At 38.7% G+C, this 27254-nt stretch overlaps 1 protein-coding gene across 4 annotated transcripts in view; it reads right to left on the bottom strand.

Moving 5' to 3' along the window:
• Window positions 1–26792, bottom strand: part of Chrdl1 (chordin like 1) — a 123280-nt gene extending 96488 nt beyond the window's left edge. For 2 of the 4 annotated variants that reach the window (XM_006970289.4, XM_042269029.2), the window contains exons 1-2: window positions 26545–26789; window positions 22756–22904 (exon numbers count right to left, since the gene is read on the bottom strand). In XM_006970289.4, coding sequence (XP_006970351.2) covers window positions 22756–22904; window positions 26545–26696 — 301 coding nt within the window. In that variant the 5' untranslated portion in view covers window positions 26697–26789. Of the gene's footprint in view, window positions 1–22755; window positions 22905–26544 lie in introns of all 4 variants that reach the window. The other 2 variants (XM_042269028.2, XM_006970290.4) reach the window with 2 other exon arrangements.
• Window positions 26793–27254: the final 462 nt, after the last annotated feature.

Genomic DNA, 27254 nt, shown 5'->3' with positions numbered 1-27254 from the left:
GTGACCATACCCTAAGCTCAGGGAATATCATAAAAAGGTACCACAAAGATTATAAGAACTAGATGGAGGACCCACCAGGTAACTGCTGCAAAAATAGTATCTTCCAGACATGACAGAGAGGCTGCACCTATGAAATCTTAACAAAATGGTTGCCTAAACAAGACTTGCACAGTGACAACACAGGTTGACCCGAAGCATTGATGCTGAAACTTTCACAGGACTCCACCCTTAGATGAAGGACAGTAGGTAATTAATTACTGCTAAGGAGAGAATATCAGTCTTTCTTAGGGATGAAGCCCCTAATTCAGTGGTTCTCAACCTCCCTAATGCTGTGACCCTTTAATATAATTTCTCATGTTATGGTAACCTCCAGCCATAAAATTATTTTCATTGTTACTTTATAACTGTAATTTTGCTACTGTTGTGAATCATAATGTAAAGATCTGTGTTTTCTGAAGGTCTTAGGCTACCCCTGTGAAGGGATCATTTGACCCCCGAAGACATCGCAACTCACAGTTTGAGAACTGCTGCCCTAAGTGGTTATACAATAGTGAGTGGTCAGGCTAAAATGTATACATATGAGTAGCATATATGGACTCAGCTGGCTGTACTTATATGTGTGTATGTATATACACATGAAACAATAATAATCAAAAAATAAAAGAGATTATATGTGAAAGTAGAGGGCTTGGAGGTAGAGAAATGGGAAGAGTAAGAGGTGCAGGTATGATAACAAGGAATTGAAAATGATCAAAGTATATTTTGCATATGTGTGAAATGTCATTATGAAACCAATTAGTTGGTATAACTAATAAAAAGCTAATAAAAATGAAAGGGTAGGTCATAGATTTCAATGTAAAATTTAATACATTGAAATATTTATAAGAATGCATAGGAGAAAAGCTTTGTTACCTAGAAAAAGACTTGTTTAAGACAAGCCAATCCCATAATCCATTCATGATACACTATAAAATAAGACTCAGTCAAAAATAAGACCTGCTAGGCTGGGAGGCAGAGGCTCTGTGAGTTCAAGACCAGCCAAGGCCTTTTTGACAGACTCTGTCAAAAAACAACAACAAAAAAAAGAAAGTTGAAAGGAAGGAAGGAAGGAAGGAAGGAAGGAAGGAAGGAAGGAAGGAAGGAAGGAAGGAAGGAAAGAAAGAAGGAGAGAAGGGAAGGACAGAACTTCTAGGCTGGAGAGATGGCTCAGTGAACACCAGGAGAGCAAGTCCTTCTAAATCAACTGAGCAGAGCTCATATGAACATACAGGGCCTGCACAGATCTGCACCAGGTCTATTGCGTATACATTATAGCTTTCAGTTTAGTATTTTTATGGAACTCCCAAATATGTGAGCGAGTGGGTCTCTGATTCTTGTGCCTTCTCTTGGGCTCTTCTGTTGGTTTGCTTTGTCCAACATCGATGAGATAGTTTTTGTTTTAGATTATTATATTTTATTTTGCTGAGTTTTGTTGTTGTCTCTTAGAAGCCTGTTTTTGTCAAATGAAAGTCAGAAAAGAAGTGGACCTGAATGGGAGGGGAGATGGGAAAGAACTGGGAGGAATAAAGGGAGGGGAAACTGTAATCAGGATGACGAGAAAAGAATCCATTTTAAATAAAAGGAAAAAAAAAACCAAGAAATTATCATAAAGAACAACAGCAAAAAAGGCAAACATTAAGGGTTTGGGGTGATGGAGTCAGTTTATACCTTGATTATAATGTTTTCTATGAACAGTATACATTTATGAAAACTTTTCCAAAAGAGGGAGACTTCTCACCATATGCAAATTGTATATTAGTAAAAATATAATAAAAATAACATAGAGAGGAAAAATCACATGAAATCTTTCAACTAGAAAGTAAACAGTTTCCATATTCTAATAATGTCCTTCAAATATTTTTAAATATGTTTTTCATCTTTAGAACACTTTTAGGTTTAAAAACAATTAGCAGAAGACACAAATACTTTCCACTTACACTTTCACTTGCCCATATTATTAATATCTCACATCAGTGTGGTTCATTTTCTCAGATGAACTAATGTTGAGCTAACTGAAGTACATGTACACGATCTGTATTAGGGTTCGCTCTTTGTAAACAGTAGTTGCATGTGTTTTGACAACTGGATGTTATGTACACACCGTTATAATATCAGATAGAGTTGCTTCCTTCACCGCCCTGAAATTCTCTGCTCTACTTTTTATCTCTCCATTTTCTTTCCTGTGCCCCACTTCCAAGGAATCACTAGAGTTTTTACTCTCTCTATGGTTTTACCTTTTCTAGAATGTCACATCAGTGGGTTACATTAGACATATGACTTTTTAGAATTAGCTGCATTCACTAGGCTACATGCATTTAAGATTCTTGCATATCTTTTAATAACTTATTATTAATAGTTCACTTATTTTTATTATCAAATAACATTCCATTATATGGCTACACTTAAAACTTTTTCAACTATTCCTTACTGAGGGAAAACTTGGTTGCTTTTTTTCAGAAGTTGTGAATGGTTTTTGTGGTGATATTGTGTTCCCCAATATATTGTGTACCTTAATAAACATATCTGGGGTCTGAGAACAGAACAGTCGCTGTATAGACATAGAGAGCAGAAAATGGTGGCACACACAACTTTAATCCTAGCATTCCAAAGGCAGAGATCCATCTGGATCTCTGTGAGTTCAAAGCCACACTGGAAACAGCCAGGCATGGTGACACATGCCTTTAATCCCAGGAAGTGATGGCAGGAAGCAGAAAGGTATATAAGGCATGAGGACCAGGAACTAGAGTTCTTGTTAAGCTTTTAGGCTTTTAGCAGCAGTTCAGCTGAGATCCATTTGGATGAGGACTCAGAGGCTTCCAGTTTAAGGAAACAAGATCAGGTGAGAAACTGGCAAGGTGAGGTTAGCTGTGGCTGGTTCTGTTTCTCTGATCTTTCAGCATTCACTCCAATACCTGGCTCCGGGTTTGTTTTCATTAATAAGAACTTCTAACAATCTGTGCTACAGGTTTTGGTGTGGGTATAAGCTTTCACCCCATTTAAGTATTAGTAACAATACAGTTTCTGGGGCAGGTGGTAAGATTATATTTAGCTTCGAAAAAAATGATGAATTTCCTTCCAAATTGACTTTACCATTTTTGCATGCCCACAGACTGTTGGTTAGAGTTCTATCAACTTGACATAAGTTGTCATTTGAGAAGAGGGACTCTCAATTGAAAAAATGTCCCCACTAGATTGGCCTATAGGCAAGCCTATGAGGCATTTTCTTGATTGATGTGGCAATTCTCAGCCAACTTTGGGTGGTGCTACTCCTGGAGTTATAAGAAAGAAAACTGAACAAGTTGGGAGGAGCAAGCCAGAAAGCAGCATTCCTCCATGGCCTTTATTTGAGTTCCTACCTCTGAGATCCTGCCCTACTTGAGTTCATACCTTGACTTCCCTCAGTGATGGACTATTACCTGGAAACAAGATGAAATAAGTAATTTCTTTCTCAGGTTGCTTTTGGCCATGGTCTTTATTACAGCAAAAGGAACCAAACCAACACAGAAACTGATGTCAGGATTGTGAGGTACTGCTGTGACAGACATGACCCTGTTGGTTTGGGAAGAACTGTGAAAGATTTTGGAACTTTGGGCTGGATAAGCCCTTGAGTATTCAAAGCTTGATGGGCTGTTCTGTGGGAACTTGGATAAGAATGCTGAGTGAAATGCAGAAGATAGAGATCTGGCTTGTGAAGTTCCAGAGGAAAGCAAAGACTCCATCAGGGCCATTTTTTGTACAATTTTGAATTAATAATCTACAGTTCTGATCAGATGGAGCTGAGGAACCAGTTGTTATGAATAAGAGACCCCACCACTGAAGAAAAACCTTTGCTTAAATGGAAGAATTGATATTGGTTATCTGGGTCTAAGAAATCAATTGTGGTTAAGAAAAAAACAGCATCACTGAGGATAAATCTTCCGACAGGATTTTTCTCTAGGTCAGCACACTGAAGCTGTGGTACAGGCTTGCCAAGTCTGCATCTCATGCTGGTGGCTAGACTTGATAATGTCTAAGAGTCACACAAGGGGTACTGGTTTTTTAAGGTACAAATGGGTCATGGAAAGCAGCCCAGGCTTGGCACTGGCAGGGATAGAGTCCCTGGATAGAAATTTGGAGACATTAATGGAGAAGGTGCTTCAGTTGGAGTGGGGACTCCAGCACAATGCAGGTGTCTGTACAGTCGGGACAACTACCAAGGAGAGCACCAACTGTGAAGTAGAGCCGGCCTGAGCCTATGAAATGGATTGTGTGTGCCACAGATAGATAGGCAGAGCTGGAGAAGTGGAGCTTCTCGACCAGTTGGAGCTCAAAGGATTGTGAGTGGGACTTACGAATCAAGAACTGAATTTTTTAGATAGTTGAAGTTTGGTTTTCCTTTGGTTTGATTGTGACTGTTCTCTACTTCTTCCATCTTGTTGTAAAAAAGTATGTTAATTTATTTGTGATTTTAAAGGAGTCCATATTTGAGAGAACATTTAGAGAGACTCTGAATATTTTAAAGAGACTTTCAGCCTTCAAGTATTGAGATTTTTAAAGGAGTATGAGGCTCTTAAATTTATTATGTTTTATGTTGTGTTATTAACATGGCATCTTGGGGATAAACAAGAAAGGAAAGATAAGCACAAATCATAACAGGTCTTATTAATAAAAAACAAATCTGGAGCCAGGTATTGGGGTGACTGTTGGAAGATCAGAGAAGCAGAACAATCCACAGCTACCTCACCTTGCCAATTCCTTCCTGATATTTCTGGCTGTTTCCTCAGACGGGAAGCCTCTGTGTCCTCATCCGAATGGATCTCAGCTGAACTGTTGCTCAAAGCCTAAAAACTTAACCAGCCTCTAGTTCCTAGTCCTCACGCCTTAAATACCTTTCTGCCACAACTTCCTGGGATTAAAGGCATGTGTCACCATGCCTGGCTGTTTCAAGTATGGCTTTGAACTCACAGAAATCCAGGTGGATCTCTGCCTCTAGAATGCTAGGATTAAAGGTGTGTGTACCATCATTTTCTGGCCTCTATATCTAGTGGCTGTTGTGTTCTCTGACCCCAGATAAGTTTATTAGGGTACACAATATTTTGGGGAACACCATATCACCACAGGAAAGCTTATAGTTTAATAGTGATGTGTTTGTCACATCAAGTTGACTAGGAGTCAATAGTGTTGGTTAGGTTTTATATAATTGACACAAGCTAGATTCATCTGAGAAAAGGAAGCCTCAATTGAGAATATTTCCCCTATCAGATTGGGCTGTAGGCAAGTTGGTGAGGCACTTTGTTGATTGCTGACTGATGTGGAAATGCCCAGCCCACTGTGGAAAGTGCTCCCCCTTAGCAGGTAGTCCTGGGTCATATAAGGAGAAGGCTGATCAAATCAGGGGAAGCAGGCCAGTAAGCAGCACTCATCTGGGGTCTCTGCTCTAGTTTCTGACTCCAGATTACTGCCCTGCTTTCTTTTCCTGGATTCCTTTCTTGAAAGACTGTAAGGTGTAAGGTGACATAATTCCCTGCCTCCTCAAGTTGCTTTTGGTCTTATCATAGCAACAGAAGCCAAGCTAATATGCCCAGCAATGAAAGAGTTTCTGTTGTTCCATATTTGAACCAGCGCTTGGTATTCTCAGTGTTTGAAAATTCTAATAAATGTATCTTTAAAAAAATCAGTACAACATATAGGGTCTAACTATGTATCCATAGACAGCCTGGAATTCTATATAGACCATGTTAGCCTTAAATTCACAAAGATCTGCCTGCCTATGCCTCCCCAGTGCTGCTATTAAAAAGACCTGAGACACCATGGCCAGTCATGGTCCTTTATTTTGTTGTTTCTTTTTTCCCCATTTTTAAAATTTATTTATTAAATTTAATTTTACATATCAGCCACAGATTCCCTTGTTCTCCCCCCGCCCGCCACCTTCCCCCCTGCCCACCCCCCATTCCCATCTCCTCCAGGGCAAAGACTCCCCTGAGGATTGAGTTCAACCTGGTAGATTCAGTCCAGGCAAGTTCAGTCCCCTCCTCCCAGGCTGAGCCAAGTGTCCCTGTATAAGCCCCAGGTTCCAAACTGCCAGTTCATGCACTGAGGACAGGACCCGGTCCCACTGTCTGGATGCCTCCCAAGCAGATCAAGCTAATCAACTGTCTTATTGATCCGGAGGGCCTGATCCAGTTGGGTGCTCCTCAGCTATTGGTTCATAGTTCATGTGTTTCCTTTCATTTGTATATTTGTCCCTGTGCTTTTTCCAACCTTGGTCTCAACAATTCTCACTCATACAAATCCTCCTCTTTCTCACCAATTGGACTCCTGGAGTCCACCTGGAGCCTGACCTTGGATCTCTGCATTCGGTTCCCTCAGTCATTGGATGGGGTTTCTAGCATGACAATTAGGATGTTTGGCCAGGTGGCCTTCGAATACTTCAGAGATCTATTCAGAGGGACTGATCCAGCTGGGGACCCCTCAGCCTTTGGTTCATAGTTCATGTGTTTCCATTCTTTTGGCTATTTGTCTCTGTGCTTTATCCAACCTTGGTTTCAACAATTCTTGCTCATATAAACCCTTCTCTTTCTCGCTAAATGGACTCCCGGAGCTCCACCTGGGGCCTAGCCATGGATCTCTGTATCCAGATTCCTCAGTCCTTGGATGGGGTTTTTGGCATGACTATTAGGGTGTTTGGCCATCCCATCACCAGAGTAGGTCAGTTCAGGCTGTCTCTTGACCATTGCCAGCCGTCTATTGTGGGGGTAACTTTGTGGATTTCTGTGGGCCTCTCTAGCACGTTGTTTCTTCCTTTTCAAGTTGGAGAAATCTCACACTAGTGACTTAACAGCACACCTGAAAGCTCTAGAACAAGAAGAAGCAAAGTCTCCCAGGAAGAATAGACGCCAGGAAATTATCAAAGTGAGAGGTGAAATCAATAAAATATAAACTAAGAGAACAATACAAAAAATTAATGAAACAAAGAGTTGGTTCTTTGAGAAAATCAACAAGATAGACAAGTCCTTATCCAAACTAACCAAAAGACAGAGAGAGAGAATCCAAATCAACAAAATCAGAAATGAAAAGGGGGACATAACAACAGACATTGAGGAAATCCAGAGAATCATCAGGTCATACTTCAAAAACCTCTACTCCACAAAACTGGAAAACCTGAAAGAAATGGACAATTTTCTGGATAGGTACCACATACCTAAATTAAATCAAGACCAGATAAACTATTTAAATAATCCAATAACCCCTAAGGAAATAGAAACAGTCATTAAAAGTCTCCCAACCAAAAAAGCCCAGGATCAGATGGTTTCAGCGCAGAATTCTACCAGATCTTCAAAGAAGTTAATACCAATACTCTCTAAATTGTTCCACACAATAGAAACAGAAGGAACATTACCAAACTCCTTCTATGAGGCTACAATTATCCTGATTCCTAAACCAAACAAGGATACAACAAAAAAAAAGAGAACTACAGACCCATCTTCCTCATGAACATTGATGCAAAAATACTCAATAAAATACTGGCAAACAGACTCCAAGAACACATCAAAACAGTTATCCACCATGATCAAGTAGGCTTCATCCCAGGGATGCAAGGGTGGTTCAACATACGAAAGTCCGTCAATGTAATACACCATATAAACAAACTCAAAGAAAAAAAAACATGATTATTTTGTTGTTTCTTAATGGCATATAATTTGAACCTCTCTTCATTTGCCACCTGTGTGTCGTTCTTAGTGAACTGTCTGTTGGATATTTTACCCATTTATTAATTGGATTATTCATATTTCCTTGTTGATTTTTAGACTTTGCTACATATTGTGAATATCAGTGCACTGGAAAACATAGATATTGACCCATCATTCCATTCTGGTTTAATGTTTTCTTCAGAGCATAGTATTTTATCTTAAAAGCAGCCCAACTTATCAATGTCTTCATTTTAGAACATGCTTTAGGAGCAGTATCAAAAGACCCAATGCCAAATATTTCTCCAAGATTTTCTGCTATGTTATTATCTAGAAATTTTATGGTAGATGAATTTTGTGAAAAGGCAGCCTTTCTCTGATGAATTCTATTTCTTTAGTGAAAAAATTCAATCAGCTACATATGTACTGATCTATTTATTGGCTCTGTATTGTTATATTCATCGTTTTCTCTATTCTGTCACCTAGCCACACTACATTCATTACTGTAGTTTTACATCAGCCTTGAAATTGTGTAGGGTCACAACTCTGAAACTATTTTTTTTCTCTTCCCTCAATACTGTTAGCTATTCAGGGTATTTTGCCTTTCGTAGAAACTTTAGAATGAGGTAAGGACTGATATCTGACAACTATGTGTTTTTCTACCCATAAACATAAAATATATTTCTGTTTAGTTCATTTATTTCATCAGTGTTTGTAGTTTTTCTCATTGAGATCTTGCAACACACTTTGTTATGTTGATACCTACGCATTTTGTTCATCTAATACAAATGGCACTAAGGTTTTTAAAGTTTAATGTTATGTGTTCATTGATGATAATGTTTAGAAAAGGAATTGAATTTTGTATATTGAATTTTTATCTTTTAACCTTGTTAATTGTTAATTGTTACAGATGCTTTTGCACCATTGTTGCTATTGCTTTGGGTTTTAAAAAAATACTTATTTTTATTATTTATTTATTTATTTATTTATTTATTTATTTATTTATTTATTTATTTATTTATTTATTGTGTGTGTGTGTGTGTGTGTGTGTGTGTGTGTGTGTGTGTGTGTGTAAGTGCCTGTAGAGGCCAGAAAAGGGCACTGGATCACCCGAAGTTGGAGTTAATAGGCAGTTGTTAAGCCACCTGGTGTGGGTGCTGGGAACAAATTTTGGGTCTTCTGCAAGAACAGTAAATGCTCTTAATCAGTAAATTATCTCTCCAGCCTTTTGGAGGATTTTTATATGAATAATTATGTCATTTGTGAACAAAGGTAGTTTTATTTCTTTCAGTCTGCGTGCATGATTTATCCATTATCCAGGACTTCTAGTAAAAGGCAAATTTAAAAAGTGCGAGTGTGTAGCATTTCCTTATTTCTGACCTTAATGGGAAAGCACTCAGTGTCTCATCAAAGTATGATGCTGACATTCCTTTGTCAAGATGAGTAAATTTGCCTCTACCCCTAGTATGCTAGATAGTATTGGATTTTATTAAATGCTTTCTTTCCATCTTTTGATAAAATCATGTTTATTTTCTTCAGCCTGTTGATATGATGGAACACCTTAACTGATTTTTAAATGTTGGAACACACATAACTGCAATAAATCCCACTTGATTGTGGCACATCATTAGTTTCATACTTTGTTGGATTCAATTTACTAATTATTTTATAGATTATTGTATTTAAGTGTGTGTGTGTGTGTGTGTGTGTGTGTGTGTGTGTGTGTGTGTGTGTGTATGCACACATATATGTGGGTACCCACAGAGGCCAAAAGAGAAAGCCAAGTCCCATGGACCTGGAATTACAGATAGTTCTAAGGTACCCCATGTGGGTGCTAGAAACAAAATTCCAGTTCTCTGCAAGAGCAGAGAAAGCTTTTAACCACTGTCTTTAATAGAAGCAAAAGTCTTTAATTCTAATAAAGTCTAGTGTACCAGTTCTTGCACGAATTGTGCCTTTGATGTTTTATTTAAAATGTCACTGCCATAGTCACACAACCACCTTGTTCAGTGATACACGCTGAGGCTTTTGTGAAGGATGTAAGAAATATGGCTCAATTCATTAATTTATTTACTTGGGGATATAGGTATTTAGTTGTTCAAGCACCATCTGTTGACAAGACTATCTACTGCCCCTCCTTTCCTTTACAACTTTCCTTCTTTGTTGAAAGTTTCCTGGCAGTGTTTATCCATGTCTATTTCTGGGCTTCCTGTTGTGTTCTATTGATCTGTTTATTATTTTCCTTTGGCCAGTGTCACACTCTTCATTGTTCCAGCTTATACAACAAGTTTTGAGGGAAGTATTATCAGTCACATTGTTAATGTTATTTCTCAGTATTTTTTTTTTTTTTGCTATTTTGTATCTTTCACCTTTTCATACAAACTTGAGTCACTCTGGTAATGCCCACAAAAAATTTGTTATAATTTTGACTGCTAATGACCTACAGATTAAATTATGAAAAGCCAACACTAAAAATCTTTAATATTCGTACCAACAAACATGGGGTATCCCTCCAATTATTTATTTGGTTTTTATTTCATCCAAGTCTTATAGTTTGATTAGATTCATTATTTTTTTATTTTTTTTAATTTTACAACACCATTCAGTTCAACATAATAGCCACAGATTCCCCTGTTCTCCCCCTCTCGCCCCCCTCCCCCTCCCCCCAGCCCACCCCCCATTCCCACCTCCTCCAGATCAAGATCTCCCCCGAGGACCGGGATCGACCTGGTAGACTCAGTCCAGGCAGGTCCATTCCCCCCCTCCCAGACCGAGCCAAGTGTCCCTGCATAAGTCCCAGATTTATTGATTATATATATATACATATATATATATATTTCATTTTTAAGAATGTTAATGTAAATAGTAATAAATGTGTTTAGTTCAAATTCCTCTTGTTCTTTGCTAGTATGTAGGAAAGCAATTTATTTTTATACATTAATCTTGGTACTTTGGAATTTTCTACATGGATATTCATGTGATTTTATTCCCTTCCTCCCTGTTTTTATACTTTTCATTCCATCTCCCATCTTACTTAATCTAAGAGGAATCATTAATTTTTAATTCATTCAAGTACTTCCTTATATAATAGAATTTAAAACTTTGGAGTCCTTCGCACATTAGGCAGAAAACTAGAAACTCCTAATTTTATTATCCAGACATCATGTATATAGAAATTCTATTACAAAATTCACATATCATGATGAGAATATTGTTATTGCAATATTCCAATACTCTGTGCTTAGGGACACTGTTCTATATGGATACATAGTTTAACCTTAACATTAACCAATTCTTTATTTGACCATTTATATTGTTGCCATTTCTATTTTTAAAAGTCTTTTGTCAAACAGTCCTACACTGGCTTTTTTCTTAATGCATTTTGTTTTTCGAGACAGGGTTTCTCTGTGTAGCTTTGCGCCTTACCTGGAACTCACTTGGTAGGCCAGGCTGGCCTCGAACTCACAGAGATCCGTCTGCCTCTGCCTCCTAAGTGCTGGGATTAAAGGCGTGTGCCACCACCGCCCGGCTCTTAATACAACTTTTAAGAAGCAGATTTCTTAGGTCAAAATTTTTTCATATTTTTAAACTCTTAATCTTTATCACTAACTTTTCTCACAGAAAAGCTACACTAACCTATGTTCCCTTTATCAGTGTGTGAGAATGACCAGCAATGAAAATTTTAGTTGCTTAATACATTGGAAATTCTATACGGAATAATGGAACCAGTATTTTTTAAATTATCAGTAAGGCTTAATATGTATTCATTTTCAGTAATCATTTTTGTTTCGAATGTTATGGTATTACCATTTTCCTCAAAAATTTACATTAAGCTATATTTTCTAAGTTAGAAAATGTATTCAGAACACAGGAAACTAAAAACATTTTTTAAAGCAGAACATATGTGGTTTTCAGGCAAGTCTAGAAACATAGCTTCCTTACACAGACATGTGGTGGTATTGTGTTCCCGAAATATTGTGCACGCTAATAAACTTATCTGGAGTCAGAGAACAGAACAGCCACAATATTAAAAATAGAGGATAGGCAGTGGTAGCACAGGCCTTTAATCCTAGCATTCCAGAGGCAGAGATCTACCTGGATCTCTGTGTGTTCAAGGATACAGCCAAGCATGGTGACTCATGCCTTTAACCCCAGGGAGTGAGCCTTTAATCCCAGGGAGTGATGGCAGAAAGCAGAAAGGTATATAAGGCATGAAGACCAAAAACTAGAAGCTTTTAGCTGAGTAAGCTTTTAGACTTTTGAGCAGCAGTTCAGCTGAGACCCACTTGGATGAGGACACAGAGGCTTCCAGTCTGAGGAAATAGGATCAGCTGAGGAACTGGCGAGGTGAGGTAGCTGTGACTTGTTCTGCTTCTCTGATCTTCCAGCATTCACCCCAATAACTGGCCTCAGGTTTGATTTTATTAATAAAACCATTTAAGATTCATACTACACAGACACAACTTAGAAATACCTCAGTAATCCCATAATCTTTAGCTATTGAGAAACAACTGTGAATTTCCCAACACCAATGTCTATATGAGACATCTTTCTCTACTCTCCTGTTAGTGACAAGAAAGTGATTTTTTAAAAAAAATTATGTTAACTCTGATAAACAGTCAAGTAATTTGCCTTCTACACATAAATCTTATTTCAGTGTTTCAGAAATAATCGGTATACTTGAAAACAAACTCATGAACATTACTCCTTTAAGTAGAATTATTAGTTTGGCATGGTCATATGTATCTGGAGCTACTATACTTGAATTGAAGGAACTTAGAACCTATTTTTAAGTGTAAATCCATGGTGTACATAAAAATAGATCCTGTATACTATGTATTTTATTTTTCTCTTGCATGAATTAGTTCACTATATGGTTGCTATCAGATCTACCCATTTAAAGTATCAAGTTGGATTAATTTTTGCTGTCATCTGTGATCTGCGTGTTTGATGGTTTATCTCTCTGTCTTATTTATTGAACAAATGGGTTAATGGAAAATTAAGACTTCTGAAAGATTGAACAGTCACTAAAATCAAACAAACTACCTAAATATGAGTTTCAGATGCATTTAAATATTTTAAGGACTTCTATTCAAAATTGGTCAGTGAGATGACTCGGTAAGGAAAGGCACATGCTGCCATGCCTGATGACCAGAGAGCAGGCCAGTGACCCACATGGTGGAAGAAGTGAAGAGGCTCCTGCAAGTTTGACTCTGACTTCCACTTGCACCAAGCCACCACACAAATAAAAGAAATAAATGTAAAGAAGTAACATTCAAAATTGTATAGATGACCAATGCTTAATTTGAACTTCTATATGTGTACCAGTGACAAAACATAAAGCTTAGAACAGCTCTCATGAGCTAAAGCAATCTTGTTGGGAAGATAAAAGTTACCCAAAAGTAAAGTTCCCTTTCCTTCTTAAACCTACAAATCTTTACCTAGTATGCTAACATCTTATTGAAGCCATATTACTATCCCACTGTCTTCCAAACTATAATGTCAGGGAATGCAAAAACCTTACTCAAAACACCACTGCTGATAGAAAAACCAGTTCTAATGCAAATATAATGTCCTTACATCACATGCATTGGTCTTATGTCAAGGATGTGATATTTAGCTAGTTATGCCCAAGAGATCCTAAATGAAGAAAAAGACAGGTGCTAGGGGCAGGCAAGGAGCTCAGTAGTAATGCTGGTGCTGTTAAACTATGTACTAGCAATTATTGACATTGATATTTTTCAGGCACATAATAAAATTAAACATCCGTCATTAAGAAATATTTTAACATTGCTCAAAATGGAGTGGTTTTCATAATCATGTTTTTCCAAGAGCACACCGGCTGGAGAGGGAGGAAGAGGAGAAGGGAGGCAGAAGAGATGCTGCGAACTACCACCAGAAGTAAGATGTGAAAGTATCAGTAAGCCACGAAGCCACGTGGCAACTTATAGATAATAGAAATGGGTTAAGTGTAAGAGCCAGTCAGTAATAAGCCTGAGCTAATGGCTGAGCAGTTATAATTATTATAAACCTCTGAGTGATTATTTTATAATGGGCTGCAGGACCGTGGGGCCCCGTGGGACCAGAGAAAACTTTCAACTACAGCATTATCACTTTTCAAGAACTAGGATAAATTCAACTTCAACATATGCTTATAAATTTGACACCACCCGGGAAAGAGTTTAACAAGCTACAATGTATAATCAACCACACCTAAAATCTCAGTATATCATCTGGGAAGAAGCACAAATGAGATGATTTTTGTTGAAACAAGGATGTTACACTAATCTCTAGGAGAGACAAAGAAGAAAAGTCAGCAATCCATTGCCAATATCTGAGAGAGATCAGATGGAGAACATATGACTTACTACTAATTACTGGTATCTGAGAGTCCCAGAGGAATTCAACTAAGATGTGAAATGGACCTTCAACCTGCATCATTACAGCTATTTTTCAAATAGCTCAGCTGGCCTTAATTAGAAGTAGAAATTCCTGCTACTTTGGTAGCCCCTGTTAACAGGAACAATGCAAAATGTAAACAACCATAGAGATGTACATCTGTGCCATCAGTGCTCTGCCCCTCTCCTAAGATTAGGTCAAAGGGTCAAGAACTCTATCTCTAGTCCAATACCAAGAAGGCATTCCCATGAACTGTTTTTGATAACAGCTCTTACTGTAGACACATCACTATGTCAGTATTACAAAAATATTTATTCTACTTAACACATACGGTCAGTAGAAAGGGAGAAATGAATCTTTGTTATGAGTTATGTGAAGTAGACATACCAAGTAAACAAATTCCTTTTTAATTATTTATTTCTTTAAAAAGATTGTAAAATAGTAAGAGGGGGAAAAGTACACATAAGTACTTTGCCTCTGTCCATTTATCAAACTTGAAGCACAATGTAGGAAGGAAAACATACAGTAGTTACATAACTTGTTTCTTGTTTCCCTAGTCTGAGGTTTTAGAGTTGAAGATTGTGCCCCATTCTCTCAGGACTTTAAAAGGAGCTTGCTTCCAGTTGTGAAAAAAACAGTGAAAAAAGACATCTAAGAAGAAGTCAAATTCTTCATTCTGTTGTTATGGCTTATTCCTTCATCCAGAAATTAAATACATATTTCAATCATATTTGCTGGGTCATTTGTCCTCACGTAATCCAATTTCACACCCATCCCCCCCCCCACACACACACACACAGAGAGAGAGAGAGAGAGAGAGAGAGAGAGAGAGACAGACAGACAGACAGACAGACAGACAGACAGACAGACAGAGACAAGGAAACACACACAGAGAAAAACAACTAACAAACAAAAATAAAACCCCTTACCATTTTACACCCATCATGGACCTCTCTATTTGCTTTGTGACTACTTCAGTTTTCTACTAGTAGACACAATGGGAATAAAAGAGTCTGTAGTTCAAAGATGGTTGACACAGGAGGAAGGTAACACCATTGGCTAAGATGAGAACTGGAGATATGCCATGAAATTTCAATTCATCATGTCCTTCTATCTCTTATTAGCATGGATAACTGAGAGTAAATGGTATTCTCATCAGTCTTTCTATGAGGCCATGGGGAGATCCTTTTACAGAAAGGTTACTTGACTGGTGAAACCTGACCTGAAATTTTTTCTGGCTAAAAAATCTGTTCCATGTCATATGGCATAGGACTGTGGGCAAAGATCCAAGTTCTCGTTTAAAAAAAAAGTCCTTCCTATCAGCACCTCAGCTTCACAAGTTTTAGCTGAAGGAGACCTTCTGTTTGACTGGGAATGTTTTCTGTTTGATGGAGAGAACAAGTTGGGCTAGAATCAAATTTGTCTCTTGTACAAACAGCAAGTACCCAACTTTCACTTTGGACAGCGTGAGAATGTATGTTCAGTGTTGGTACATTTTAGAGATAACAACTGTAAACTGACATAAAAAACACTGATTCAAATTCATTTCAAGACGGTGTTTTATTTAATATATACATATGTATTTCTGAGCTTAGAAAAAAGGACTTTATAAGTTGCTGTAATAAGTACCTATGATTATCCACAGATCTTGAGATTATGGTTGTTTTTCTTACATGTTTATATATTTTCTGCATGTTTATCAATTAACATCTATTCTTCAATTAGGAAAAAAACATGTTATTATAAATGTTTCTTTGGATATCTGACAGTTGTTATTAGTCTAATAGGTATATTAAACATTCATTACTTAATAATTTCAATATACCATAAGTCAATTAACTTATGTCATTAAATGTTAAAGTACATGGACTACATTTTCTCATCATTTATGGAAGATTTTTATTTCATTACTTAATTTCTGCCTATTACTTTATAGATAATGTGGTGGATTGAAAGAAAATGACTCCTAAACAAAGTGGCACTATTAGGAGGTGTGGCCTTGTTGGAGGGAGTATGTTACTGTGGGGGCAGGTTTTGAGGTCTCTTTTGCTCAAGCTTCCCTCAGTGTAACAGTCAGTTGACTTCTTGTTGCCTGCAAGATGTAGCATTCTCAGTTCCAGCACCACATCTGCCTGTCCACCATGCTCCCTGCTATGATGATAATGGATTGAACCTCTGAAACTATAAGCAAGCCACCCCAATGAAATGTTTCCTTTATAAGAGCTGCTGCCATGGTCTTTCACAGCAATGAAAACCCAAACTAAGACAGATAGTTAATAAAGAAATACCAGAGTTTCTCTTTATCTTATGCAACCCAGCTTACAGATGTTCTCTGTGTACCACGCTGAATATGCTTTATTTAAGCATCTCATGATCAACAAAGTGTTAAGCAGTAGATGGGAAATGAGAATACTCTATAGATGCTACTGCTGCTTTTCAACAAACCCAAAGTTTCTCTTTTTTTCTTCAGAAGGTATAGGCCTAATTTCGAGTCAAGATGCTACAATCTACCCAACTACATGCCAACTGTATCTACTTTTTCTTCTTAAGATGGCCTATATTTTATTTCATCTTAAAAAAATATTGCCTTTTCCTACCCAGTCTTTCATCTCTAACACATATCCAATGTTTTTAAAAAGTATCTAGGCTATAAATCTCTTAAATGAACAAAATTCTCTTCAGAGTGACTGTGATATGATTAAAAGTCCAGGTGGTTTGTGCAAAACAGACAAAAACAAAGTCATGGTTTCTCTTGTCTCATCCCCACAGAACCTACTCTGATGTTTAGTTCTCTGTCCAGAATGTAAGAATTCTCCCCATGATCATATTTTTAACCTTTCTCAGAATTTTCACTTGGCTTGTTTAGGTTCCTGAATAATTTTCATCTTAGCCTGTCTTTTGAGGATCGAAATTGTACTTTTATTTGTGTTTAATCTTTATGGCTATATGAATGTATACAGTAGCACGTGTGGTATACACATGTGATACAAATGTGTGTGGTGAGTGTGCACGTGTGTGTGCACAGCCATGCCTATATATGGAAGCCAGAGGAAGACGTTGTGTGTCTTTTTCTCTAACTCTCTGCCATATTCCTTTGACACACAGTCTTTCATTGAATCTGGGGTTAGGTTGATGGCCATCAAGTCTCAGCATACTATCTTTGTCTCCACATTGCTGCTGTTGCAGGCACACATGAGAACACCTGGGTTTTTACATGGGTTACTAACGATTCAAACGCAAGTCACCATTCTTGTTCAGCAAACAGTCTTCCTCACTGTGCAACTACCAAGCCCCAGGCTGTCTTTTTGTTGTTGTTACTGTTGCTGTAAATGGTACTGGAGACGAACCCAGGGCCTTGTACCTGCTGGGTAATCACTTTACCTCTAAATTCTATCCTCAGCCTTTGGTTCTTTAGGTCCCAAAGGGCACATTGCATCTCTTAAGGAAATGTAGTTACAAAGGTCTTTATTCATTCACTTAGATGATCATTTATGTATTAAGTTGCTGCCACATGTAAAAGACTGGGCTTAAACTCAAGAAATGAACTGGCTTCTTCAAAGAATTTCCAGAGCCAAATTGGTATAGTGAAGAGAATATTATATTTGGGGATCTGTGCTTCAGTTCTGACTCTGACTGGCATTCACAGCAATCTGTCCTTGCACAAAGTGTATTGATCCCATTTTCTTTAAATTTTTCATCTCAAAATTTAGTAGACCACGTAATTTGGCTTTTTAAAAAATGTTTCTGTAATGGCTACCATTTATTTTTATTTTTTTTAATTTTTAATTTTTAATTTTTTTGGTTTTTCGAGACAGAGTTTCTCTGTGTAGCTTTGTGCCTTTCCTGGAACTCCCTCTGTAGTCCAGGCTGGCCTCGCACTAACAGAGATCTGCCTGCCTCTGCCTCCCGAGTGCTGGGATTAAAGGTGTGCACCACCACTGCCAGGCAATGGCTACCATTTATTAAAGTTAATCTTGTCTCAGCCCATATGCAAATGATTATGGTGGCCCTGATAGTTGATCGTGATCAACTTTATGGGGTTTCGAAATACTATGGAAACAAATCTCTGGGAATGCCTGTGATGGGTTTAACTGATGTGAGAAGAACTACCCTAACTGAGGGCAGCACTGTTCCAAGGGCTCCAGTCCCCATCTGAATGAACAGGAGAAAGGATGCTGAGTAGTTAATTACATTCAACTCTCTCTGCTTCCTGACCACAGCCACAATCTGAGTTGCCACGTCACATTTTTGCAGCCATGCTCTGCTTGCCACAATGGAACATACTCTCAAACCGTGAGCCAGAATAAAGGCTTCCTTCCCTAACCTTGCTTCTGGCAGGTATTTTATTACAGCAATGGACACAAAGTAATCCAATGGGGACCACTATCTCTTCATTGTATTGATAGAAAAACTGAAGCCCTAGAGGGTAACATTTCCCAAGTACATGAGACAGCTGTAAAACAAAATGTTGAACCTAGGCTAATCTCAAAGTCACTATGCTCCAATAGTTTAAAGAATTCAGAACTTACTTTGAAAAATATTAAGCTGTCTGAGGGTTAAAAAAGTGCTCCCTATGTTAGCCCAGGTATGCCTTAAACTCACTTAAAGTCAGTCTCCCTCATGCTGAAATTACAGGCACATCTACCATGCCTGACAAACTACCGGATTTTATGGTACCCTTCCTTTCTTCTTATTCTATCCATATAAACTTTAAGAGGTATACTCTCTTTATTGCTTCTTCTTCTCCTTCTCCTCCTCCTCCTCCTCCTCCTCCTTCTTCTTCTTCTTAATGTTTAATAATCATGTGAAATGCTCAGGCGATCCTAAAAACCTTGTGCTTTTCTTTCTGGCTTTCACCAGAAATACAGTAGATGCCTGCAGGGCCACAAATTGCATATCTCTAATTTGCTAATCTTCTTCCTTCTCTTACTACACTGGTGGCTTGCCTTTCCTGAGAATTCTAAAGTCCCACTTTATTTAATCCAAACATAAATGTTTGCAAGCTTTAGCTTGGAGGAGAAAAATGAGTGAGAATATAGTTTCTCAGAGATCCAGTTTACTTTTATAGAGCAGGAATAGATCCATGCAACACATTTTTGTCTCCAGAAACTCTGCCAGACTTAGTATAGTCTGGTTCATTAGAAATATATAATAAAATATTCTTCACAACTCAGTTCTTCAAGTTCACTTTGATCAATACTTCATTACCTAAGTTAGAGCTGCCAAAGGGGGCAAACTTGTCAGCCCATTTGTCCCATATTTGCATGAATATTATGCTGTGAATGTTACGCTCCTTTGAACTTCAAAAGAGCTTCCTGGCCTCATTGACTACAACTTTAACAACAGAGCATAATGGAGTTATAGAAAGATCTTTTCCTGGCTAAAGACCTCAAACTTTGCTGGTGCTGGACAGTAGCAAACTTTTACATAAGCAACAAATGGCTCATTCATCCATTGCAGTACACTATCAGTATTTCCTGGTGTCCTTAGCCTGTCTTCCTACAACTATGGCTAATTAGCTAGAAGCAAATGGCAACATGGGCCTTCACCACTCCTTGTGAAAAGAGTTTCCTGCATACAAAGCATTTTTTTTTTCTAAAATTGCTCATGTTTCCACAACAATTGATAGAAAAGCTTTCACCATAAGGGTACCTCACATGCATCCTATCCTGGCTAATCCAGATAGAAGAACAAGCATGCTCTTGGACTTAGAAGAGTCTAATACTAACCATCACCTGAAAAATCAAAAACTGAGGCTTCCTAATGAAAATGGAGACAGACAGTATGAACAGATGAAAAGTTTTAACACTTCTATATTTGTACATTTTCTCAGCTCTATAAAATTTAAAAATAACCCTCCTTTTCATATACTCCTATGCCTCTTTTCTCTTGTACTAGACAGTAAAATGTAAAATATGTCTCTTCACTTTGAATAACTTTTTCCCTTTTAAAAAATAGTAATTTCCACTTGTAGAAATTCTGGAATAGATAATATAAAAGGATCATAAACAGTTCTTACAAATCTACTATCCAGAGGCTTAAGTAATTTTCTATTGCATCCCATATATGAGTCTAAATTTCACATGAAACAAAGAACTATGGATAAACTCCAGATGAAAATACAATAATATATGGTGGGAGAGACCTTCCAGGAAATTCAGTAGCCACAGAGGAAAGGAATACAGATCTGACCACACAGACTTTTAAAACTGATATATAAATACAGTTTGCACAAGCAATATCTAGAATAACAAAAAGCTAGTAAGAAAAGCATGTAATTAAGAAGTCTAATTAAAACAAAATGTATTGAAAAGATCTCATAGGAATAGGAAAATACTAAGGGAAAAATGAAATATAATTTCTACAATTAAGATCATTCTCCAATGTAAAGATTAATAACACTTTTGGTAAAGGAATTATAAATGGACATTCACACATAGGCAGTAGCAACTTAAAGAAGAACAAATTGACAGCAGTAGTCAAGATAAAAACTGAAAATACCCTTTGACTAAAAATTCCTCATAAATATGTCCATTAGCATCTAAAGGGTTTCACTAATGCCCTTAATTTGTAATGTCAAAAACTAGAAACAACATATATACCTACAAACAGAAGATGGTTAAACAACAGAACATACATGCAGTTGAAAATAATGTAGGTACTAGAAAGACAAGACATTGTTATTAAGAAATGTTTTAACATGACCTGGAAGGTTATCATGTATATATTTATCTTTGTGAGATACAATTTAGGAAAAAAATTTATAGGGCCATTAACTTTTCAAAAAAAGATTAAATTTTAACACAGCACTTGGATCATTTACGGAACATTCTCCATTGGATTGTTATTTCCACTGCTTCTAATTTGGCATTGCTAGAGCATCAACATAAATATCTGTGCATGACCACTTGCATGTGTTCAGGCAACATACGTGAAGCATATGCTATGAAATTTCCTCTTTAGTAAGGGTTATATTTCACATATCTTTGATTTGGGTGTGGCCAGATGAAATGTCAATAAAGAATGACCACGATGGTGGTCTCACCATCTAGCCACAAACTGAAATATTAGATCAAAACCAGTGCCTTTGGCCATCTGTTACATAATTACTTTGACACCAACCAAATATTCAAATGGTTTGGGACATAATAGGCATAAGGAAACATTAGAGAGTATCAGTTTAGGGCTCATAAATCATTTTTCTTTGCTTTGTTAACAAAGCTCTAAATTTTATGGATGATATTCCTTAATGCTTTGTAAGTATGGAAGATCTCCAAGAAGAGATGGTCTATTGAGAATGACAATATTCCCCGAGGCCATCAGCAACATGGCTATATGGGAAGTGTCTTTCTAAGAGAAGGGTAATTTTTAATCCCCACTGATTGTGAACTGATTCAAGAAGGAACAAACAACATTTCTATCACATGCACTTAAATCAGAGGAGAGTGTTCTGATATGGACTACTCTGTGATGGTAGGGAAAAAAAGTGGGTAATGTGAGAAGTACAAGGGGAGAGGTTGATTCATGTTTTCTTTCAGAGCCTGCACCCCCTTATCTTCCATTTGTGCCTCAGTCATGCTAGATATCACTATAGATATAGTTCCTTATCAAATGCACCTTTTCTCCCAGGAAGAAGACTGCTTGCTGTGAAAAATCACTGTGGGACAGAAACACTCTTAATGACAGAATAGGCTTGGTTCTGCCCTCCATGTCAACATGCCTTCTGCCTCCCATATTTAATTCTATGTATAGAAGAGATAAATGTTTAAGTGATGTGATCTCATGAATAAGTTCAGTGGAACACAGAATATGCCCCTGTTGGACCAATTCCACTTTGTATTTCTTCTTCTTCTTTTTTAATGTAACTCTAAAAAGGAATGGAAGCTTAGTTTTCCCCTCAAATTTAGAGCAAGGGTCCACCTCAGAAGTGGCTGCAAGTGTCCAAAAGAAGTTGAGGCCCACACTGTTCCAATGCAGTAGAGGGCTTGTAATAAGAACAGGCATGTCAGTGGCAGCAAGGGTAGTGGGGTGGGTAATCACACTTCACACACACCCAGGCCTCCTGCTTCCCTCTGTTTTCTCTAATGTGTTAGTCCATTTGAATCGCTGATTTTTTTAGAATTTTCCCTGGGTTTGTGTGGACATTCCTTTCAATAAATGACATCTAATTTCCTAACAGTTCTTGGAAGCTAAATTTCATCACTGGGTCTGAATCCAGTTCCTTCATTGATTTTCAGTATTAGGAATATGTAAGGCTGGCTTTTTTGTTTTTATTTTACTCTTTTTCATAAACTAAAACCTTCACTGAAGAGTCTGAAAATGGGAAAAAGTCCAGCTCATCTGTCAGATATTTCTAGAATTACGTAAAATGGAATGATATTCGTACAGTTGAGAACAGGAAAGTGAAAATGTGTCATGTGTTCTTTGAGATGAAAACTATACTATAATCAGAAAAACAGCTTCAAGTTTAGTTGGCGTGATTCAAAGCTCTCATTCTTTTATAAATTCATGCATAAATCAGTAACAGTTACTTTCTTCTCCTACAACAATTCCATGGCCACATTTGAGCTAATCATAATCCCTACAGATTATAACCACAGGTTCAAAGATGTGATGAATATGAGATTTTTTTTAAATGCAAGACACTTACGTTTCACTTGCTCTGTTTTGCTTCCTTCTAGGAAAATAAAGAACAAAAACAAGGAGACTATGTATTTCATGCCTCCCATTTTCCACTTTCTTCTCATCTGAGCTACTGCAAAATGCAATTCAGAGACTCGGAGGACTGATGGACGAAACCTGTTGAGAAGAAAGCAGAAAGAAGTAATAAAAACAGATCCCTTGGAACTGATGAACATGAGTGATACTTAGGTTTCTAACTTGCTAGAGAAAATACTGAAGAATATACTGGAGTGCAAGCATTGTTTGTAGAGGACAAAGGATTGCCTCGTCTGTCTTGTAAAGATTATGGGAGGAAATTCACATGAGTTAAGTACATATTCCTGTCCAACACTGAGGCTAAATCATTACAAGCAAGTCATAGGAAAATAAAAAGAAAACTGGAAATCTTTTCTAAAGAAATTAAAATTGATTTCTCAGGACATTTTATTGTTGGTGGGTGGGGGTAGAGAATCTGGAAACTGCAGTTTTTAAAAGGGCTATTTTGGCAAAGGATGTACAAATTGAGAGCATTTGACTGCAATGATGTCTGAAATGCAAGCTTAGTAGTTTTAGCTTCAGACTAATGTTATCATTAATCCTTTAAGGATCCTTCCTCAATCAGTGTTTCTCTTGTATCTTCTATGATATCTAAAATAATCTTCACTACGAGTGCTTATGTTGGAAAAGATAGATGTAATCTGATAATGGATGCAATTCAACATCTGAGAAGTTTCATTGCTTAGAATAGTTCAGACATATTTCTTCCCATGAAGTCCATTGTGAAAGGAAATGTAAAATGGGTAATTTTAAAAGAAAATAAGCAAATTTCAACAGCGATTCATTCAATTTGTCCCACCACACAAGAGGCTGTTAAAACAACCACAATTCTTTAAAAATAGGCATTGGTTGGCAGGACTGAAATCTTAAGCTTTTGAAGCCTTAAAACACAGAAAATTTGCTTGCATCCTGTCACAACTATGTTCTGTGGACTTTAGAGTTTACAAATTCTTCCAATAGGAGTTTGGAAAATATTGAAATATTCTGGAAGCATTGCAGTCAATCGGGGTTAATCCTGAATAGGAACTTAAGCATGGTGATGTTTTTAGAGAATCCAGTGTAAATATTGAGCATAAACTACTTATTGAAGGAAAAAAGTGCAAGATGTGCACTTTGGAGAACTGAATCTCTTGGAGTTCTAAAGTGGATGTCACAGCTTTTACTTTAAATGCTATGAAACGGCCATGATCATTAAAATATCCGTTATTTCTGCCCAGTCTCCCCGTGCATGCTTGTAATCCCAGCAGGCAGATGCATGAGAATCACTCCAAGTTCAAGGCCAGTACAGCTACACAGGGATACTTTGTAATAAAAAAATGTTGCAGATTATAAATACATGCACACCTGAGAACAAACTGGTCCTAGAGAATGATTTGTGCTATCAGGTCGGTTTGCAGCACCCATCTACTTTCTTTCTCGGCTCTCTTAGCACATTATGAAAGGTTCTAGTTCTCCTGGGGCGCGTTCCTAGTCTGGCTGAAGCCTCGATTCTGATGCTTTCATCTGTTCTGTGGGTTTCCAATCCACTTTCAGTCATTCAGAACATCACTGTACATTGAGAGCTACTAGATCCTTTTGAAAGAAAGCATTTTCATTAACAGTTTAACCCAGCCACCCACCTCAACAGAGTTCTTCCTGAACCTACTTTAATAAGCTTTTTCCTCTGAGCCTCCAAAAGACAAAGATTTTTAACTGTTGAAATCTAATTTATCACAATCATATATGGCTCTCGGGAGGTACTTCTGAAACCCTGGCTTTTGAGTCTCCCCATGCAAGAATCAACGGGGTTGTTTTTCTTGTACAATGGTTGGGCGATTTGGTGAACAGTAGCATTGCTTCATAACTCAAGCTGGCAAGAAAATGGCCCTTAGAATTTTTGCTTTTCTTGGGTCCCAACTAATGTTATGAGCAAACAGGAAAGTTGGTGACTAGAGAGCAATTAATCTCTTTTGGCATTCCTGTCATCTATGTGGCCTCCCAGGAGGTGATGGAGTACATCAGAAAATGAATCGTTTTATAAATATTCGCTTATGATTTATAAGATCCTGAAGTCTTGCCTTTGTATTTTGTGCAGAAATATGAACTGAAAGAGTTCTCTTCCCGGGGCTCTTCATTATTCTATTTCTCTTTATTTCTTTCCCTTTCAATTTTGGGGCAGGGGGTTGTAGGAGACATTTGTTGGGACTACAGCAAGAAAGAAAAGCATCACTCAGGAGTCATCCAATTCTTATTCCTCCAAAGAGCCAAAGTGTCCCTAATTTTTCAAATTATACTTTGAGCCAGTTAACTGGAGTTATTTCTGCATTAACTCTCTGCTTCCCACAGACTGCTGTGCCATCGGGCTTGCACTGGCTCTTTGGCAGGTTACTTAGAAATGTAACCACTGCTATGGGAGAGTGGGGGCGGAGGATCCAGGACCCAAGAAGAAAAGAACAAAGAAAACAAAACCCTGCAAGTAACCCTGGCGGGGAGGATGAGGTGGGAGAGTGTGTGGGTTGTCTATGAGATGCAGAAATGTGTCAATACCCAGGGCAAGGCATCTATTCAGGTGCCTCTGGGAAACCAGTGTTCACGTTGCTCATTTACATCAAGCAAAGAGACCAACTGCTCCTTGCTCAGCTTTAACTGCACGACCATGTGGGCCCACTCTCAAAACAGGTCTCCTGAGCAGAACAGACCCAGAGACATCTCTAAAGAAAAGCCAACCGATATAGAGCTGTCAGGCACCATTTCACACCTGACAGTGTCTCTTTAATGCTCAGGGGGAAGCTTGACTGACCTTGTGATTTCAGTCAATATCATCTGTGGGACTTCCCCTTGGGTAGCAATATTCTTTCGGACAAACAATAAGAAAGACACTGGAGACTTCCGGTCCTTGTCCATTAGCTGATCCTCTCACCACACTATCACCCAACAACAAAAGCTCAGTTAACTCCTGGTGGGTTACCAAAGAAGGATGGGAGTTAGGGTCCAAGGTATCTCTTTTCAGAGGCAGAGACTACATCACTGCTTATGACTAAGAACCCCTCGTTTTTTTGGCTTATAAAACACCTTCTGACCTAGCATTGCATTTTGTTCCATACAATTATACCTTCAAACTCAGGGGAGTGCAGTGGAGAGAGAAGGAAATCAGAGTTGAGTTAGTGGCAGGGCTGGAAGGTAGGTTTTCCAGGCCCTGAAATCTAGCAATCCTACTTTGTCTCCTGAGCCTATGTCTCAAACCCTGATCCCAGAAGTCTGGGCCTGAAAAAAAAAAGGGGGCAGGGGAGAGATGATGGCCAGAAGAGACAGGAGCCTCTCCTCCATCCACTCTGCTTCCTTAACTTACTGTGAATCAGTCCACAGCACTTCACTAAAGGAGCAAAAAGGGGCTCTTTCCTGCACATATGTAGTCATAAAGCGAAGCCCCAAAACCTGTAGGTAGCTTGGCAGGGAGTGCCTATACTGCCTTTGGGAGCCTAAGAAGTACCAGAGCAGGCCGAACAGCAAGTTACAGGTTCAAATCTCCAGTCTCCAGGCTGTTTTACGAAGTACCTAGAGTTCTACCTTTATTCCATCAGCAGAACCATAGAACTGGTTGGAATGGCAAATCCCACAGTTCAAGGTGTCCTGTGGGAATGTCTAGGGGTAGTTCCAGCCAACAGAATGCACCCCACCTGTGAAAAGGTTGGAAAGCGAGTCAGGGATCGGGGGTAAAGGCGGTAGGGCACTGCTTACTGACCTGGGCACTGGCCTCCTCCTTCTGCCACGCTTGCACACGCTCTGAGTTCCCTGGGGCGCTCCTCCGAGGTCTGGGGCTCGCAGGTTGTGGCGAGAGCTTGAGTGCGCGCGAGGGGGGAGGGGGGACTCAAAAGTGGGTGGGAGGAAAAACATCACCGCCCTCGCACCACGAGGGAGCAGAGGCTCGCTTGGCTCCAGGGGGCAGAGCCAAGGCGCGGGCGCGGCGGCCCGGGGCCACCTGCCCGCCCGCCTGTCCGCTCCCCACTTGGCCGGGCAGCCTGGCGCTGGCGGGAAGTCCTCCAGCAAGCAGCTCAGCCCCTGCTAGCACGCACTCCTTCTTGGTCCAGGCACCGGGCTTTATTCCTACAGCCCAGACCTGAAAGTTACAAAACGGGGAGAAAGTGTGAGGCTCAGCCGGCACTTTCCCATCACGCAGCGCCCCCACCACACACCCCTCCTTTGGCTAGTAGAACGTTGGGGTCTTAAAGGGACCGCACATCTTCTGCAGCCCATCCTCCTCGTTTGCATTGGATGCTCTGAAGAGCTCCCCACCTCTGGTGAATATCCTGAAGACCCTGACTCTAACTATCCATGGCTCCTCCACCTGGATGCCCCGCACCTTCTCTCATGCTGGGCAAGGACCCTCTGCACCTGGTCTGTTCCTGAGCCTGAGATCTGTGTGCAAGTTGAAACCGACCTCACAAATTACGC

The sequence above is a fragment of the Peromyscus maniculatus genome, chromosome X (genome assembly GCF_049852395.1).
Source record: "Peromyscus maniculatus bairdii isolate BWxNUB_F1_BW_parent chromosome X, HU_Pman_BW_mat_3.1, whole genome shotgun sequence".
Taxonomy (NCBI): Eukaryota; Metazoa; Chordata; class Mammalia; order Rodentia; family Cricetidae; genus Peromyscus; species Peromyscus maniculatus.
Note: the sequence above shows the minus strand (reverse complement) of the source record. Positions and strands in the feature narration are given on the sequence as shown.